The 16,818-nt window shown below is 34.4% G+C and overlaps 1 protein-coding gene across 5 annotated transcripts in view; it reads left to right on the top strand.

Annotated features, from left to right (window-relative positions):
* The window catches only part of TSC22D2 (TSC22 domain family member 2), a 45,995-nt gene that overhangs the window by 9,291 nt on the left and 19,886 nt on the right, over positions 1-16,818 (top strand). Inside the window, exons 2-3 of one of the 5 annotated variants that reach the window (XR_011464876.1) lie at positions 4,103-4,174; positions 16,421-16,579. The exons of 1 other annotated variant lie outside the window; for it this stretch is intronic. Coding sequence is in view for 2 of the 4 variants with exons in the window: in XM_070374770.1 (XP_070230871.1) it covers positions 4,103-4,174; positions 5,250-5,271 (94 nt within the window). In the remaining 2 variants the exon portion in view is untranslated. Of the gene's footprint in view, positions 1-4,102; positions 4,175-5,249; positions 5,287-16,420; positions 16,580-16,818 lie in introns of those variants that run through there. 3 more of the 5 variants (XM_070374770.1, XR_011464878.1, XM_070374761.1) reach the window with 3 other exon arrangements.

Raw genomic sequence — 16,818 nt, 5'->3', positions numbered from 1 at the left:
TCAACTTTCTCTGCGTTCTCTGAGTAGTACAGACAGAGATACAGAAATAAGACTTATCTTCTCCTTTAAGATCTCAGGATTTATGGAAACAATTACCAATTGTATACTTCATTGTAGGCTGTGATGGAATATTTAAGTTATTAATGGGAACAATTTAGGACATCTAGTCAGATTTGTGTAGGGAGGGAATAGTTAGATTGATTTCTGTTTAAATTATTCTCTGCATAAGTAATACATTTATGCAGTTCAAAATTCAAAATATGCAAGTATAAATTGAAAGCCTTTCTGCCACCTCTGTCCTTCTACCCAATTTCTGTCCTCAGAAGCAACCCATTATTACTTTTGCATTCTATGGAAGCTAACTCTTGAACTGAATCTTAAGAGTCATTCAGGTTGGGTCACTGATGAAAGAAGCAGATGATTTTCCAAGTAGGAGGGCCGTTTTGTGTAACAATGTGGAAGAGTAAGACTGTCAGATGTGGAACATGATGTGATTAATTTGACAGTAACCAGAATGTTTAAGGGCTTAAATGTCACAGAAAGGAATTTAAGTTTGTGATTGCTGTTCTTGAAGTTTCTTAAAGCTTTTATTGTTTAAGTAGTATGTATCTTGGAATCATTCCAATACTCTTTATAGTGATTATTGTATTTTTAATTAAAATCTTGTGATAAAGTTGTATATAAGGAAATCCTGGGGGAGATCTGAATCCCAGAGGTAGAATTCTCCAATAGAATGGATTAAATAACTTGGTGTATACCTGGCTCCAGGTTCATGTATTCTGCTTGCCTTAAGTAGTCTGTTTGCCCCAGTAGTACCTTAATAATGGTAAAGTATTTGGTATATGTTAATATACTCTACCAAAAGTTGATTTTTATATAACACATTTAGAAATCATAACCCTGTGTTAAACACAGACCAGGCTTAATTGTTTTAGAGCCTATGTATACATAATCTCATTTCATCTTTTCAGCAATTGTAGTGACTATTTTTCTCCCCTTTTTTATGATTAAGGAAACTGAGGATTTGAGTCACATAGCTATTAAGTCAAACAAGGCACAGGGTCAGATTCAGGCTTTCTGACTCCACAGCCAGGGTTAATTTTATTACTTTCCTGGCTATGAGATAGGGTAAAGGAAAAGCATCTGTAGACACTGATCTGTTGTGTTGTAACCTTTTACCTAAAAGATGTTTTTTAAATCATTTAAAGTTTGTAGATGATAGTGTTGGAGAGATGGCCCTTGTTCCTTTGCTTACTGTGTTTCCTTGGTTTCTATTTAGAGATTTCTGAAGTTGAGGTACATATGTTTTTTCTTGCTATTATAATTGGCAACCCTACAGAGATAGTATCTTTAGCAGGTAGACATATGTCACATTTAACTTACTTTCTCAGGTATTACATTCATGTACTTGATAATTATCATGACAGACTATTCAGTATATAAACTCAGAGAATGTTTATTGTCTGTTGGTGTTGAAATTTTGTCTAGGAGCTGGCAAAATTTTTTTACAAATAGGAAAATAAATGTTTTCCTGTAGCAGGCTGAAATAAATTGAGAGTAAACCATACCTCAGTCTTTGAAGAAGTGCTTCTTTGGCTTTATATTTAAATGAATATCTTATATTTATACATAAATACTTTATATTTAGTTTACATTGACATCAAATATGTTAGAAAAGTGGTTTCAAATTTTATTTCTTGAGCAGAAGAGCATTTGTGTCCAAATCTCCATAAAATTCAGTATTTCTAACGAATTTTTAATATCAGTTGCTTCTTGATGCCTTCAAATATCATAGACTATAAACTTGAAATGCTCCCTATTAACAGTGTTTTCCTTGGACTCTTGATTTCCTCAATTTTACACCATTCCAAAACAAAAGTCTTTGATCTGGCCCTTCAGTATTTACAAATGGCCCTTTTGAAATTCGTGATCAACTAGTTTTCATAGATTTGACTCCTTTAATCTGTGCCTGCTAATCAGTGTTTTGAGATTAATTGTTGCTATTTGCTAAAAAGCTCTCCGTGTATGGATAACATCCCAGCTTAAGTATTCCAGAAACCAAAAAATTCATATTTTGAACACTATATAAATGTTTATCCCTGGAATCTCAACTATTTAAAAAATTTTATACTGCATAGATTGTATAACTCCATATGGCTTATATATTTTGAATATATATGTAAAAAGGAATTGTTAACTGCCAGCTCTTGCAACCCAAATGTTTAATTCCAGACTTACAGAGTAAGTTCTAAGTTTACTCTTTGTTATTTTCTTGTATTCACTACCTTCCTTTTTGTGTCACTTTGTTTATTTTAAACCCAAGGTCTCCAAACAGACCTGTGTGAATAGCAAACTTGTTCCCATATGATCTTGGGTGAGACTGCTAAAGAAAGCCAAATTGAGTTTTCAGTTGGTTTAGTTGGCTTTCATTTAATTTGGCAGACAGATTTTCTAAGTACAGTGGGAAAAAAAAAGCCATGGTAAATACATCTAGAGAGGGTACAAGTTGTTAAACGATAACAACCTCTTCTTTCTTTCTTGATAATTAGTCGGTCTAGTCAGTGCCTTCAGTTGCCTTGGACTTAGTCAAGAGAAAAGTGCAGGAGTAGTAGAATAGAAAGGAGTTGAAGTAGGGAAAGCAAAAAGAACACATACTGAAGACTCCTAATTAATCAAACAGTTGCACTGATGACATGCTGGCATCTAGTGTCTATCTGTCTTTCTTAGTTTGGGATCATCTAAAAGGTACCTTCTGGTTAAAATTTAAAATGCCTTTTTTTTTTTTTTTTTTTAATTCAGTAGATAATATATTTTGAATTTTGTAATCATGGAATTCTATTGAGTGTTTTATTTGGTGATCAATGATACTTGTTGATATTTGGTTGTTATTCCAGTAGAACTTGGAAATAGTTTTCTTATTGTACTAGTAATACTGCAGACTCTCCTAAGGCACTAGTTAGGATCTCAGAATTTCCATGTTGTATCTGAAGTTCATTTTGATGATTAAGATAATGGCTGTCACTTACTGAGCATTGACAGAATGCCAGGAACTTTATATATAGTCTCAGTTCTTGAACCACCCTGCAAGGCTAACTGGTAATATCACCATTTAACTGATAAAGAGACAGACCTAGAAAGGTTAAAATTTAACTCTGCTGTATGCTTAGCATAGTAGTTTGAGTATAAATTCTGGGATCAGATTGCCACGTAATTAGCTTTGTGACATTCAGCAGGGTCTTCTCTCTGATCCAGTTCCTGTGTCCATGAAATGGGAATAATAATAGCACCTACCTCTTAAGACTGTTGTAGTATTGAGTTAATAAACGTAAAGCACTTAGAACAGAGTCTGGTAGGTAATCAGCACTTAGCTTGCTTAGTCTTGGCTTGCTGCTGTGACTCTGCTACAGCATGCATCAGGAATTATGGAAGTGGTATGGCAGGTGTGCAGGTTGGGAGCTGGGGGGACTGGAAATATGCTGGGGTGGCAGAGAAACTGGCAGTCACCTGAGAAACAACTTCTGAGATGCGAAGTGAAACAAGCATGCTGGGAGCTTGCCCCGTCAAGATTCTATAGGATAGCCCTAGGGAATATTTCTCCAGGGAATTCTTAGAACTGGATGGTGATAAAGGCGTATAAGCTCTTACCCCTTAAGGGGACACTCTACAAATGAGAGAAATTAGAAAGCTCCCCTCTAGTTGCAGCACCATTTTGTGAACACTATACCTGAGAACAGCTTTGTTAAACTGTTGACATGTGTAGGGATTTATAAAGGCATCTGATACAAAATAGTTGCTGATTAAGCTATGAGTTGATCACGCTCATAGGCATATAAACACACACACACACAACTGGATGCTAGTTAGTATTTAATTTTATCTGTATTACCCCATTCTTTTCCTGCATTGTTGTCGGGGTCTGCTGGATTTTGTCCAGTTTTTAAATTTCTTTTGAAATGTTTTTAATCAAGCTAATGGGTTTTTTTTTTTTAATTAAAGTGGTTGCACTGTGTTAGAAATCTAAAATATTCCTTCTTTTTTTGAAAAGTAGTGATTTTACTATACTTTCTCAACTTCATTTCCATTTGATTCTTGGGTCTCACAGGAATCCTTCAACTGCTTTCTACCAAGCGTTCCATTTGAACACGGTTCAGGAATCAAAGAACCTCTGGGATAGGTATGAATATTTGCATATGAAATGCATACATGCAACAATGTATGCATGAATTGCTTTGCACAGTTTCTCATCGTTAAAACTGATCTTTATTATTTTGGGAGGGGGGGGAATCACATGGTATTTAGCATGAGACAAAGCAGCAAAATAAACCAAAAGGACAATATGTATTTTAAATAGAATATAAACATACTTTCTTTGCACTTTAAAGTATATTTTTGAAGGGCTTACTCTATTGGATTTTATTACATGAAATATCCCCTTACCCATGTGTGTTTACTATAAAAATATGTTCTATAAAAAAAACCTACAGTTAACTTTGTGCTGTTTTATATAATTTCTCTCTAAAAAGCCTTAGTGACTCAAAGCAGAATGTTATTTCATGTTAAGAAATTGGGGAAGGGAAAAGACTAAGGTATCAAAGTAGCAATCGTTTAATTCTTAGCAAGAGAGTTTAACCTTAAGCTTGTTTGCTAGAATTCACTATATCTGCATTACAGTTTTATAAACACCTGAAATAGTTTTTCTCACAGAAATGTTCTATAATTTTTTTTTTGTAACTTTTTAAAGTATAGACTGAAGTCTTGGACTTCGCATGTGGCAAAAGATACTTTGGTTTATCTTTCTGCTTAATACACATTTTAGATAGTATATGCTGTGTTCACTTATTTTGCTGAATATTTATTAGCACTCCATCAATCTGTGTCTAATTAACAGAAGTTGAGTGCAAACAATGTTTTTAAAATTCACACAAAGCTTTGTTAGATTCTTTTAACTCTGCCTGGCAGCGCGTTTGTGTCCTTTGGCATAGTTTGGATAACACTCATGGACTGAACTCCATCTCATTAGAATAAAGTATTGCTGCGTGCATGTACATGTCATGCTAAGACATGGTCTGTAACAGTCTTTTAATTCTTAGGCTTGATTTACTGTATCACTCAGGATATTTTCTAACAAACTATCTTTTTGATAATGTGTTCCTTACTTAACTGGAAATGTTTTAAAATGGTTACTTGTAGAACAAGAAGTGTATAATGTATAGTGCTGTATTTATAGATTCAATTTTTAAATTGTACAGCTATAGCAATATCGAGACATAAATGTAAATTGTGGCATGAAACAGCGTGAAGTTTTAATCATTCAGATGGCTTACCAATGTAGCCAGGGTGAGTACTTTAGGGATGTACTTTATACTTTTCCCTTAGAGAAAGGAAAAATCACACTCTTCTTAGAAATGTTATAAAATGTTTGTTAGATATAATTTATTTGAAATAGCTAACTTTCATGAGCTACTATGATAGCAATATGAATAATACCTATTATTTTCATCAAAATGATTTAGAAAGGTTTGAACTTTACTTTTTATAATTTGGATCTAATTAAAAGATTTCTTTTCATTATAAAGCAGCCAGAGAAGTTGCCGCCTCATCACCCGTTACCACTAAATACATGTTTTCTTTTTTAGATCCTAGAAATATTTAAGGTATCAGAAGTGAGGCAAGTTGTTATATCTAGTTTCTCATGGATTGAAAATATTTTCTCTTCTCCTTGGATCCTCTTTTGTCCAGAGCCAAAGAAGTATAACAGATACTTGGATAGTTGTCTATAGCGTATTAGTGCCAAAATATAATCAGAACTTTTATTCTAGATCAGCCATTCTTCACTGTAAATTGACATGTTGTTACCAAGATGAAAAACTCAACCCCGTGGAAACTGACTAGTTGTTTCCTTTTAGCTTTTCATCTAGCTTAATTTTCAGTTGAGAAGAGGAGTAGTGGCTGACTTTGTTAGTTCTAAGCATCTACAGCTTCAGTTGGCAGATATCTAATATATCTATTAGTAGTTTAATACCTGTAAAGTATTGTGGCACTGTTTATTCTTTTTCATTGCAGACAGAGGTTGAAGATTAATGTGTGTTAAGCTTTGAAAAATATCTCACCAAATTGCCTTATTCATTTTTGACTATTATAAATTTAAGCTTTTTTAGATATTACTAATTTGGCAAGTCAGTATTTTTTAAAGTGAAAGTGAAGTCTCTCAGTTGTGTCCGACTCTGCGACCCATGGACTGTAGCCCACCAAGCTCCTCCATCCATGGGATTCTCCAGGCAAGAATACTGGAGTGGGTTGCCATTTCCTTCTCCAACAGTATTTTTTAAGGATGATATTATTAAATAGACCCCATTAAAGGATTTAAGGGCCCTATACATTCCTTACATCATTTACTCACTAAGAGGTATAAATTTGTTTATTAGTGTGTATATATGTGGTATTTCAGGCTCCTGTTTATGAAATCTTGGAAATCATTTTCGGTAGGGGCAGCTTTTAAGCCCTGTGCCAATTTTTATTAAACCTGCCCTAGATATCTGAAGATCCTTGGGTTTGCCTTACTCAAAAGACTGGAATCTTTTTTGCCTAGAATTCTTTTAGCAGACTATCTTTTAATCAAAATGTAGGTAACTGATATATCTTTCTCACATTGACTTAGAGCTATCTAATGGCCTTTTTGTTTTCTCTACTATTTAAATTAGAATTAGCAAGCTGAGAGACTTTGTGTCAGTCGGCCTCTGCCTATATTTAGATAGTTCCTCTTTCTGTTGATATCCAGTGCTTTATTCAGTTATTATACTAAAGTCGAAGCTCCTGTCAAGCCTTCCTTTCCCTTTTCCTGTAGGTGCCATCATGTTCTGTCTTCCCCATTTGTCATTTGCAGAGTCCTCAGGGAATCAGTGAGCTGAAACCATCACCAAATAAAGAGCAGTAGATTCTAATAGCTAAAATAATACAACTTTTTCTTAGGAAACCCAAATTAAGTGCATTGACTGTTTTATTAAAATGAATAATGTAGCTTCCAGGTTTCACTTTTTAAGCCCTGTGCCAGTGTTTAGTGATAGCCTCGCCTGTTGGCATTTCAGAACAGTAACTTGAGAATTTGACTTCCTATTTTTCTTCTTTAAAAAACCAACTTTCCAAACTTAATTCCTGGCATTGCTTTGTTGCATCACAGAATTAGTTTAGAAAGTTACCCTGATAATCACTAGGGGATAGGCTCTCACTGGGAGTCCTTTGTGTGCGTAAGCTAAGGGTAAGAATTTATAGCAAACAACTTTTACCCTGTTGTAAATATCGAGTCAGGAAGATAAAGGAATACTAAAGGGAAGAGATTTTACCTCTTCCCTTTAGAGTAAAGAAAAAAATCAGGTAGCTTGTAAGGATTTATCCTTACTGATAAACACTTAGAAATGTTTCTGCCTTAATGAAGAAAATACTTAAAATGTAGTTAAACAGTTAGAGTAACAGTGGCTAGGTACACCATCCGCTTGAGTCTTTTTGTCCTTCCTTATGACAGCACCAAAATTTAAAAGAGAAATGAATAAGGAAAGTAGTACACATGAATTATTAAAGTGAATAAGTCTTTGGGTCTTTTACTCGGTTACTTGATGATTTCAATTAAGTCTTTATAGTGATTATTTACTTTTCTCTACTTATATTTGGTTTCTAAATTGTTGCATTAAAATGTTCTTATTAAATAACATCAAGTATTTTGTGTTAGGAGTATCCCAGGTGGCTCAGTGGGAAAGAATCTGCCTGCCAAAGCAGGAGATGCAGGTTTGATCGCTGGATTGGAAGATTCCCTGGAGAAGGAAATGGCAACCACTCCAGTATTCTTGCCTGGGAAATCCCATGGACAGAAGAGCCTGGCGGCTACAGTTCATGGGTTGGCAAAAGAGTCTAATACAACTTAGCAGTGAAACAACAAGAACAAATTTTGTGTTAGAAAAGGTGTCCAACATTTCCTATGGTTATGAGATTCCACTTTTGAAGTTAGAAGTAAATCAGAACTAAACCATGAGACTATTTGTTCTGTCCTCCTCCAGGAAGCTCGGATACATCATTAACGCCTACTTATTAACCCAAATGGAAAAAAATCAAGTTTCAAAGAATTAACCATGGTGGGCTACTTGTTAGAGATTGTAACTGGTTAGTGTGCTTTCTTGATAATTACACTGTTAAGTACTTTGAGGATATGAGCCCAAACTGTTGTGTAACCATACCAAATACATTTCTTAATAATTTGTACCTTAAGTACTTAAATAATTTGTTATCTGATTGTATTTTTGACCAATTCCAATTAAGGATATCTAGTAGAGAATAATCAGAGATGCTAAAAATTAGAGGAAGTTTTTAATGGCCAGTCATCTTTTTCCCAGGTGGCACTAGTGGTAAAGAACCCACCTGCCAGTGCAGGAAACGTAAGAGACATGGGCTCAGTCCTTGGGTTGAGAAGATCGTGGAGAAGGGAATGGCAGCCCACTCCAGTGTTCTTGCCTGGAGCGTCCCATGGACAGGGGAACGTGGCAGGCTGTAGTCCATGGGGGTCACAAAGAGTTGGACATGACTAAAGCGACTTAGCATGTCACCTTTTTTAGGACTGGATCTCAGAGTTAGATGAAAACCTAAGAACATGCTTATAAAATGTTCAAATGACATTAAAGCAGGAAGTCATAGCTATTATTGGATGATAGCATTTGTGAATTTAACCATCTAAAGTATGTGCAGAAATTCAGAAAGTGAAAGAACATGTATGTAAATTCAGGAAGGTTGAAACTTAGCTGAATAGGTAGAGTAAAAAGTACCGAGATACACTAGTTGGCTGCATTTTATAGTTACTGCTTAGCAAATGACAGGCCTGCCACAAAAGCTAATGTAATGTGAGGCAATATTTATATAACTAGAATAAATAGGAAAAGATGGTGACAGACCTACTGTACTTCATTTTTGTAGGTTGGTTCCTCTAAATACAAAGCTAACTAGAAAATCTAATTAATATTCCACCTGGACAGCCAGGTGGGTATTTCAGTAGGAAGACATGAGCTTATTTTTGAAAGAAAATGGGTCCTCTGGGAAATAGCCCTGCCATCACTAGAAATAATAAAGTGGTCTTCCTGGCTGTTAGGAATGTTTGAGGTTTAGAGCCAGTTACTTTTAAAATCCCTACTGTGCAGAGTATTACTGCGCTGCTTAGTTCTAAAGAAAGAAAGAAAATAGGTAAGAGAAGTTTTGAAATTGATCTACTTCATTCTGTTTTGTCTTTGTTGCCCATTAGTTTTAGAAAACGTCGAGAGCTGTGTATTTGTTGAAGGAATGGAGGCTTAACAGACCTTTGGAGGGTTAATAAAATTCTTTCCCTATTAGGACAGATTTCCCACATCAGAGGCAATTAAGTTGTGGCCACAAATTGGGAAACCAGTGACTGGGTAGAATTCAGTTGTGCGCATGCTCAGTCGCTTCCTTCAGTCATGTCTGACTCTGCGACCCTATGGACTATGCAGCCTGCCAGGCTCCTCCAGGCAAGAATACTGGGGCGAGTTGCCATTTCCTTCTCAGGGGATCTTCCTGATATAGGGATCAAACCCTGGGTAGATCCTGCATTGAAGGGAAATCCTTTACCACTGAGTTACCTGGGAAGCCCCAGAATTTGGTCATGCAGAGTTAAAGGACTGAGAAGGCACATTCCGGTTAGAGGAAATACCGTGAACCACTGTGGACGTATATGGTAAGGATGGTTAAATTTGATTGGTGCGTAAAACATTTGAAGGTAACAGAGAAAAGATGGTAGATTCGTTAGAGACCAAAGATACTAGGAAGGTAATGAAGGTCTGAATTAGGCAATAGAGATGAACAAAGGGGCTTCCTAGGTGGCGTTAGCAGTAAAGAGCCTGCCTGCCAATGCCAGAGATATTAGAGACATAGGTTCGATCCCTGGGTTGGGAAGATTTCCTGGAGAATGTAATGGCATTCCACTCCAATATTCTTGCCTGGAGAATCCCATGGACAGAGGAGCCTGGTAGGCTACAGTCCATAGGGCTGCAAAGAGACAAAGCTGAAGTGACTTGGTGCGCTCGCACTTACGAAAGGAAAGGTTGATGAAAGAATGGTTATCAGAAGGTTAGAATTAAAGAATTCTGCTACTGATTAGGTATGACAGGGAAACGGTCAAATTTGACTTTGTCAGACCTAACTGAAGGAATAGTGGTACCATTACTAGTATTAGTGAAATAATTGGTTTGGGAAGAAGAAAATAGTAATGAGATTTTGCTTTGAGCTGAAGAGCCAGTGGAAGGTCAAAGTGGAAATATTCAGGGTACAGCCCTAGCTGCAAACCTGCAGATTGGTGGAGAAGTTAAAGCTAGAAGAGATTGAAGAATCTTTTATTTATTTGTTTCTTAGTTTATATTATTTTATTCTAGAATTCAGGCTTTAGGAAAGGCTCATGTTTTCTAGGAGCAGAGTAGTGGAAAGGGGGCAGGCCAGGAGGACAGGCCTTGGGCAACACTATATACATTTAGAGAACAAGGGAAACTTTGAAGATAAGTGGTCTTAGAGACTAAAAGATTGTAAGAATATTAATTCTTACCCAAAAAGAAGGGAAAATGTTTGAATCTCTACTTTGAAAAAATTTCAAGTTTACAGAAAAATTACAAGAATAATATTGTTGACCCTTAATGCAGATATAAAGGGGGTAACCAACCTTCTATGCATGAAAATTCCCATGTAACTTATAGTCAGCTCTCCATAGCCACAGAGTTCCTCCATATCTGTGGTTTTGTATACATGGATTCAACCAACCTTAGACTGTGTAGTGTTGTAGTATGACTATTGGAAAAATCCACATACTAAGTGAACCCACACAGTTCAAATCCATATTGTTCAAGAGTCAGCTGTACAAAAGCATTTCAGTAATCTTAACAGATTTGACATTTGTTAGCATTTAGTCACACTTGCTTTATCACCCTAACATACTGTTTAGGAACCATTTAAGAGTAACTTGCAGATACCATGTTCATTAATCCCCATATACTTTAGCATATATTTCGTACTATGTAAAAATAGTATAGCTACCAAATTCAGATTTGTTAGACTTGCCTAATATGTAACATACAGTTCATGTACACATTCTGTTGGTTGTCCCAGTAATGTCCTTTATGACCATTTTTTACCTGATCAAAGAGCCTAAAAAGATTACAGATTACATTTAATTATGAAACATTTGTCTTTTTTCCTCCTGTCTTATGTAAATAAATGTTGTATCAGTCTTCTTTAAGATTGTTTAAATAGTCACTAAAAAAGGAAGTACCAGTGTTCTGCTTGAATAACAGGGGAAAATGCATCTGCCTTTTTACAGATGCGTGTCTTTTTACAGTCTATGTTACAGGGGTTGGGAAGGAGAGAGATGAAAGGGTGTGCTGACTAGAATCCGGCTAAAACAACTACTGGGATTGGAGAAGTTTTTAAGAAGAATCGTATTTCTTAAAGTTCAGTAAGGAGTAGCAAAGGAAGAACATGCAGATATTAATGAGGGTATATCCCTTACAAGAGAAATTGAGGTATATTCATATACCAGTTTTTTCTGTACTATGTTTTTTATACATTAAGCTGGGATTTTAATTAAGTAGAGAAAAATAGTATAGTTTGAAGACATTTCTTACTCACCACTTCGGTTTACAAAATACGTGCTTGCTGTCCTTTGTAGTCTGTTTTATCCTCCTAGTTTTATTGTGATAGTTGCCTAAGGTGGATTGTTTGCTGCCAGATTTTTAACCATAGATCTGTATCTCATTGTCTGAAGTGGTGTTTCAGTGGATCCTAAGTATTTGTTCTCCTGTCAGCTTTTCTGTGACTAACGGAAATGGGACACCTGACATGCTGATACTATTTTCAGCACGTGACTGGACTTCAGAATTGGTGATGAGAAATTATTAACTGCTCATCGATTATGATATGCTTCTTTGTGCATGTGCTTACCACCTTCCTCTTTAGTTAGTAAATTTTCTCCATATAAGTCACCACAACCTACCTACTCTGAAAGGTCATGATAGTTATTCTTAGGATGAAACTTGAAAAGCAGTTTTAAAACATGGGAATAGTTGGTAAGGTCTCTTTATTATTGTTGATATTAATTGTTTAACTTTTCACCAAATAGATTTTAAGTAAATCAAACCCTTGAACAGAACAATGTGTGTGTAATTTGCTAAACCCATCTCTTTTTTTCCTACAGAATCTAGAACTCTGTAGCAAAGCTTTTTAAGAAAAGACTCTGACTGAATTTGTTCAGATGACAAGGAAATTCAAATATAGCCTGAAATTGTTGAACCAGATCAAACATACAACATCTGTTTGGAGGTTTTTTTCCATTCTAGTTCCTAAGAGTTTAAAAATATGAATTCATACCTCTTTTATGTACTGAAACCTGCAGATAGTTTTGGCAACCTATTGAGAAGAAAGAAATATTAAGTGGAATTACTTTAATATTTTTATTTTCAGCAAGATTTGGGTTTGTAGGTAGTTAGACAAGAGAAATGACTGATTCCATTCCAGCTGACATTCTTTGTGTGTGTGCATGTACTTGTACTAATATTCTAAATCATGCAGATCAGGAAATGTGTTAGATTTTTGTGATTGCCATAGATCATTTATATGCATTTGCTACCAGAAATTAGATTCTATGTTTAGGTTTTACTTGACGACTTCTAAAACATTTTCCACGTTTGACAAGTAAATTTAGATAGATGGTAATAATTTAGAATATGTATTCATTGATAGATATCCTCAAATAGCATTTTTATGCTGTTTTGTTTCCTGGTTATTGTCAAAGTGTAAAGATTTTAGTTATAAATAGGAAAAGATTTGGAGGGTCTGCATGGTATTTTTTTTAGTTTTTAATTTAATTGTGATATTTGGCATGGAAATAGTGGTGGTGTAACCTATATCCTGGAAGCCAAAAACATCTTTCTACATGTCTGCTTGGTGGTAATATCAAGGTAAAGAAGTATTCTCCTTCTAGCCCTGTGCACTATTAGAAGGAGAACAAGAAGGGAAAAAGAGTTGTTGTGTTTGACTAATCCCACTCCTGTTCACAGTGTCTATTAACCATTAATCTTCAGAAAATTTCTGTATTTACAGCAGCTGTTTCTTAAGATATTACTAAGTTAGTCCAGAAAATGTTGCTAAATACATGTCTGGAATGGTCATAACATAGTTTGTTTCACAAAATTAGATGTTAACTCTTACACATAATGTGATGATATTTAAAATTTTAAGAACAGTTCTATTTGCTTTATGTTAACTGTTCTTAACAGTTAAGCTCAAAGTCAAATATGCAGCTTTCTGTTAACAAAGCCTGCAGAATGTTATTGCATATATTTGAGTAATACATTGCTGGCTTCCACTTACTTTGTTTTTCCATTTTTATCTTCTCCCACCCCCAATTTCAAATTTTTTTTTTTTTAAGGTGGCTTTCCTATCTCAAGTCACTGTTTCATCTTAAATGATGCCAGAAAATTTTGTCTTTATCAACCTCTGTGCTGTTTGTTATTGTATTTCAAAACTTCAAAAGAAAATAATGGTTAATAAGTATTCACACTTGTTTCTTTTCTTTTTTAAAGTCTAGAATTTCAATTTCAATTTTTTGGTTTTTTTTGGTATCCCGTATAAACTTTTTTTTTGAAAGAGAAGTATAAATCATTGTGAGTAAACATGATAGATCTGTCAGTCTATAACTGTCTTGTTAAAGCTTATTTTCCCAAAGCTATATTATTTTTATATGTTAATTTCTTGAAATACTGTCTTTCCAGTATTCTTATTCTACTAGGTACATTTGGACCGATTTTTTTCCCATAAGTTTATCTTTGATGTTTCTAGCCTGGTTTCTCTTATACATATGGAAAGTCCGTATGTAATTATCGGGCATGAGGGGTTGCTCCATATCCCCCCTTTCTCCATTAAAAAATAAGCATTTCTGACCTTTTAAAGAGAAGCAAGCATTGATTTTTATAATATGTAGGAAATCTCAGAACCGTGTAGTGAACTTTTTAAAGAATTGTTGTTTATACTTTAAAAGTGAAATTTTGTACCAAAAGAAGCTAAGCACATGCATTCAAATAGCAAGTTCCTTTAGGAACTCATATATAGATTTGTCTGATTTCACTTACAAGTTTTCAAATAATGACTTGGAAATTGCAAATGGTCTACCTCTTTGCCCCTATGCTCACTCTTTTATTCTGTTAATACAAGTTTGCCATAAAATTAGGTAAATGATTGTAAACTTTAGCCTGGTTCTTGCTGGGCTAAAAGAACGTTTAATAGCTCATTCTCAGTTCAGTAGAAATTTTTTCCTCAAAAATTAAAGAATGAAGTGATAACTATAGGAAATACTCAAGATTTGTTTTTTATAGCAATCTTGCCAGAGATTCAAGCTTATGAATAACTTCTAAATATTCACTTTTAGAATTCTAAGTTAAATTTTAAAGGATATCTAATTAATCTTAACTCTTTTCATCTACAAGCACTTTATTTACTCAATTTTATTTCAAATTTTTAATAAGAATTTCCTACATGTTAGAATTTAGTGATTGAAACTCTTCAGTTGTGAGCCTTGTTCTTGGTAGGAACTAATTTTGAGAAAGCATGCTTGGGGAAAAATTGACACAGAAGTTTTATATATTTTTAATGTGTACAACTCTTACATCCTAAATTTCCCATACATTTGTATGGTGCACGCAACCTTAAAGTACCATTTTTATAACACAGTACAAATAATTAAATCTGCTTTATATGGCTGGTTTAATTCTATCTTTCAGAGATTTTTTTTCCAGGCATTTATCTTGACAGTGCTTTTTGTTGGTAGGTCCTTTACTAAAAGACCGAGTAGTCTGCCATTTAAATGACCAGTTCATCAAAGTCTTACAGACAAGCAGCTTACCAGCATTACTGATTATATAGTTCAGGAACCATTTACTTTGCTAAATATGTCTGTGTATTGTATCTTCTCATGGGACTTGTCCCTCAAAAGAGTAAATCATTAAAGTAACTTATTTTATTTTTTAAATTATGGTAGAATTTTGGTTGATAGGAGATGAGAGTTGCATAAAAACATTCTAAAAGCATTTTGATAGTAATGTTGATGAAATGACCACAACCTTCAACTATTATTTATCCTAATAAATATGGATTTTTGCCTTCACCAGGTGATTACATTGTAAGGCTGTCCTTTGAAAATAAAATCTTTGATTTTGTTGAAGTCAAATGTGTTGTCAGGTTACATTTGGAAAGGTTATATTTGTAAATTGAAAAAATTCAAGTAGACCTTCAGATTATATAGAAGACTTTTAAATGACCGTGTGTATTTAATAGAAAATTTAACATTAAAAGTTAAAATCTATAACAACGTAACTTCAGCCCCCTATATTTGGGTCAAATATCTCTGGAGATGGCTGCAGAGTTTCCTTTACAATGCTGTCTTTGAGTTTTTTTATAACTTTGCACATCTAATCTTCCTCAATAAGGGCTTTCCTCTTTCCCCCTCCCCTTTACCTCATTATGCCATTTTATTTAGGGGTTTGATGTAGGCAGAAATGTGCCCATAAATGTGTGGGTTCCCTTTCTATGGATTACTGCTGACTAAAATTATAAATCAACATTCTTATCAAACAGAAAATTCAAGCAGAAAATGATAATATTACCTTCTAATGATTAAAACAGGTACCCAATTGAAAGCTTTTTTATAAACATGTAATAAATTTAAGATTATATTCTCAATGAAGTAATTTTTACAATTATTTAATCTTCCTATCCCCATATTTTCTTCCATGCCCATAGGGACTTAGCAGCAGCAGCGGCATACACAGATGAGCAGTAGGATTACTTTCGAGTAGGATAGATTGTTATATCTATTACATAAAACACGTACTAAAATTTTATTCTTTCCATCGTGTTGTCTAATTTTAAAACTGGTGATGATAAAGATAGACTTGGATTTAGGTATTAAGTTGAATGCTGTCTCGAGCATTTAGTGATTCATATAGATATTACTGATCCAGCCACCTGTGCTGTGTAAGTCTAGAAACTGGTATGGTTGTGGACCAAACAGTATAACTCAAGTGCCATTCTGCAGAACTACAAAGCTGTCTATACCAGGTTATGGTGTTAAATCATAATTTCTGGATCATGATCTTAAACCTTTGATGGGTTACATTTCTACTTGACTCTTTACTGACAAGTATTCCTGATGGCCTGAAAGTCCATGTTATTTAAAGCTTGAAGTATCCAGATCAAATATGAAATTATTTTACATTTAAAAAAAAAGTACAAAATATCAGTTGTGTAATCATGGTAGAACATAAACCTTTGCTATAAAAGATTTTTAAAGGCTATTTGATTAAAACACTTATTTACTTAAACTCTTTGCTAGAATTTTTTTTAGAATTCAGCATCGGAGGAGGAATGTGACATAATAATGATCGAAAGCCGAAAGTTTAAAAGTTGTGATGCCCTCACATGGTTGAAGGGTTATTCTAGCTTCTAAGGACTGAATGTTGTCCACAAGAGTGTCTCATCAGGTCATAAATTGGTAAGACTTAATGGATTAGATTTTATGTATTATACCTGATGTTATTGTATTGAGATGAATATTTATGAACAAACTGAGCACATTGTATAACGTAAGAGTATAGTATTAAATATATACGTTAAAACTTGGAATTTTTAATACTTGGAGTATGTAATCCTTTCAGGCTGTATCTTTGCAGTGGTATTTAATAAACAGTTTAAAAAATAAAGTGACATCCTATATCATAGTATGATTATTTA

The sequence above is a fragment of the Bos mutus genome, chromosome 1 (assembly GCF_027580195.1).
Source record: "Bos mutus isolate GX-2022 chromosome 1, NWIPB_WYAK_1.1, whole genome shotgun sequence".
Classification (NCBI taxonomy): domain Eukaryota; kingdom Metazoa; phylum Chordata; class Mammalia; order Artiodactyla; family Bovidae; genus Bos; species Bos mutus.
This window is presented reverse-complemented; position numbering and strand designations above follow the sequence as displayed.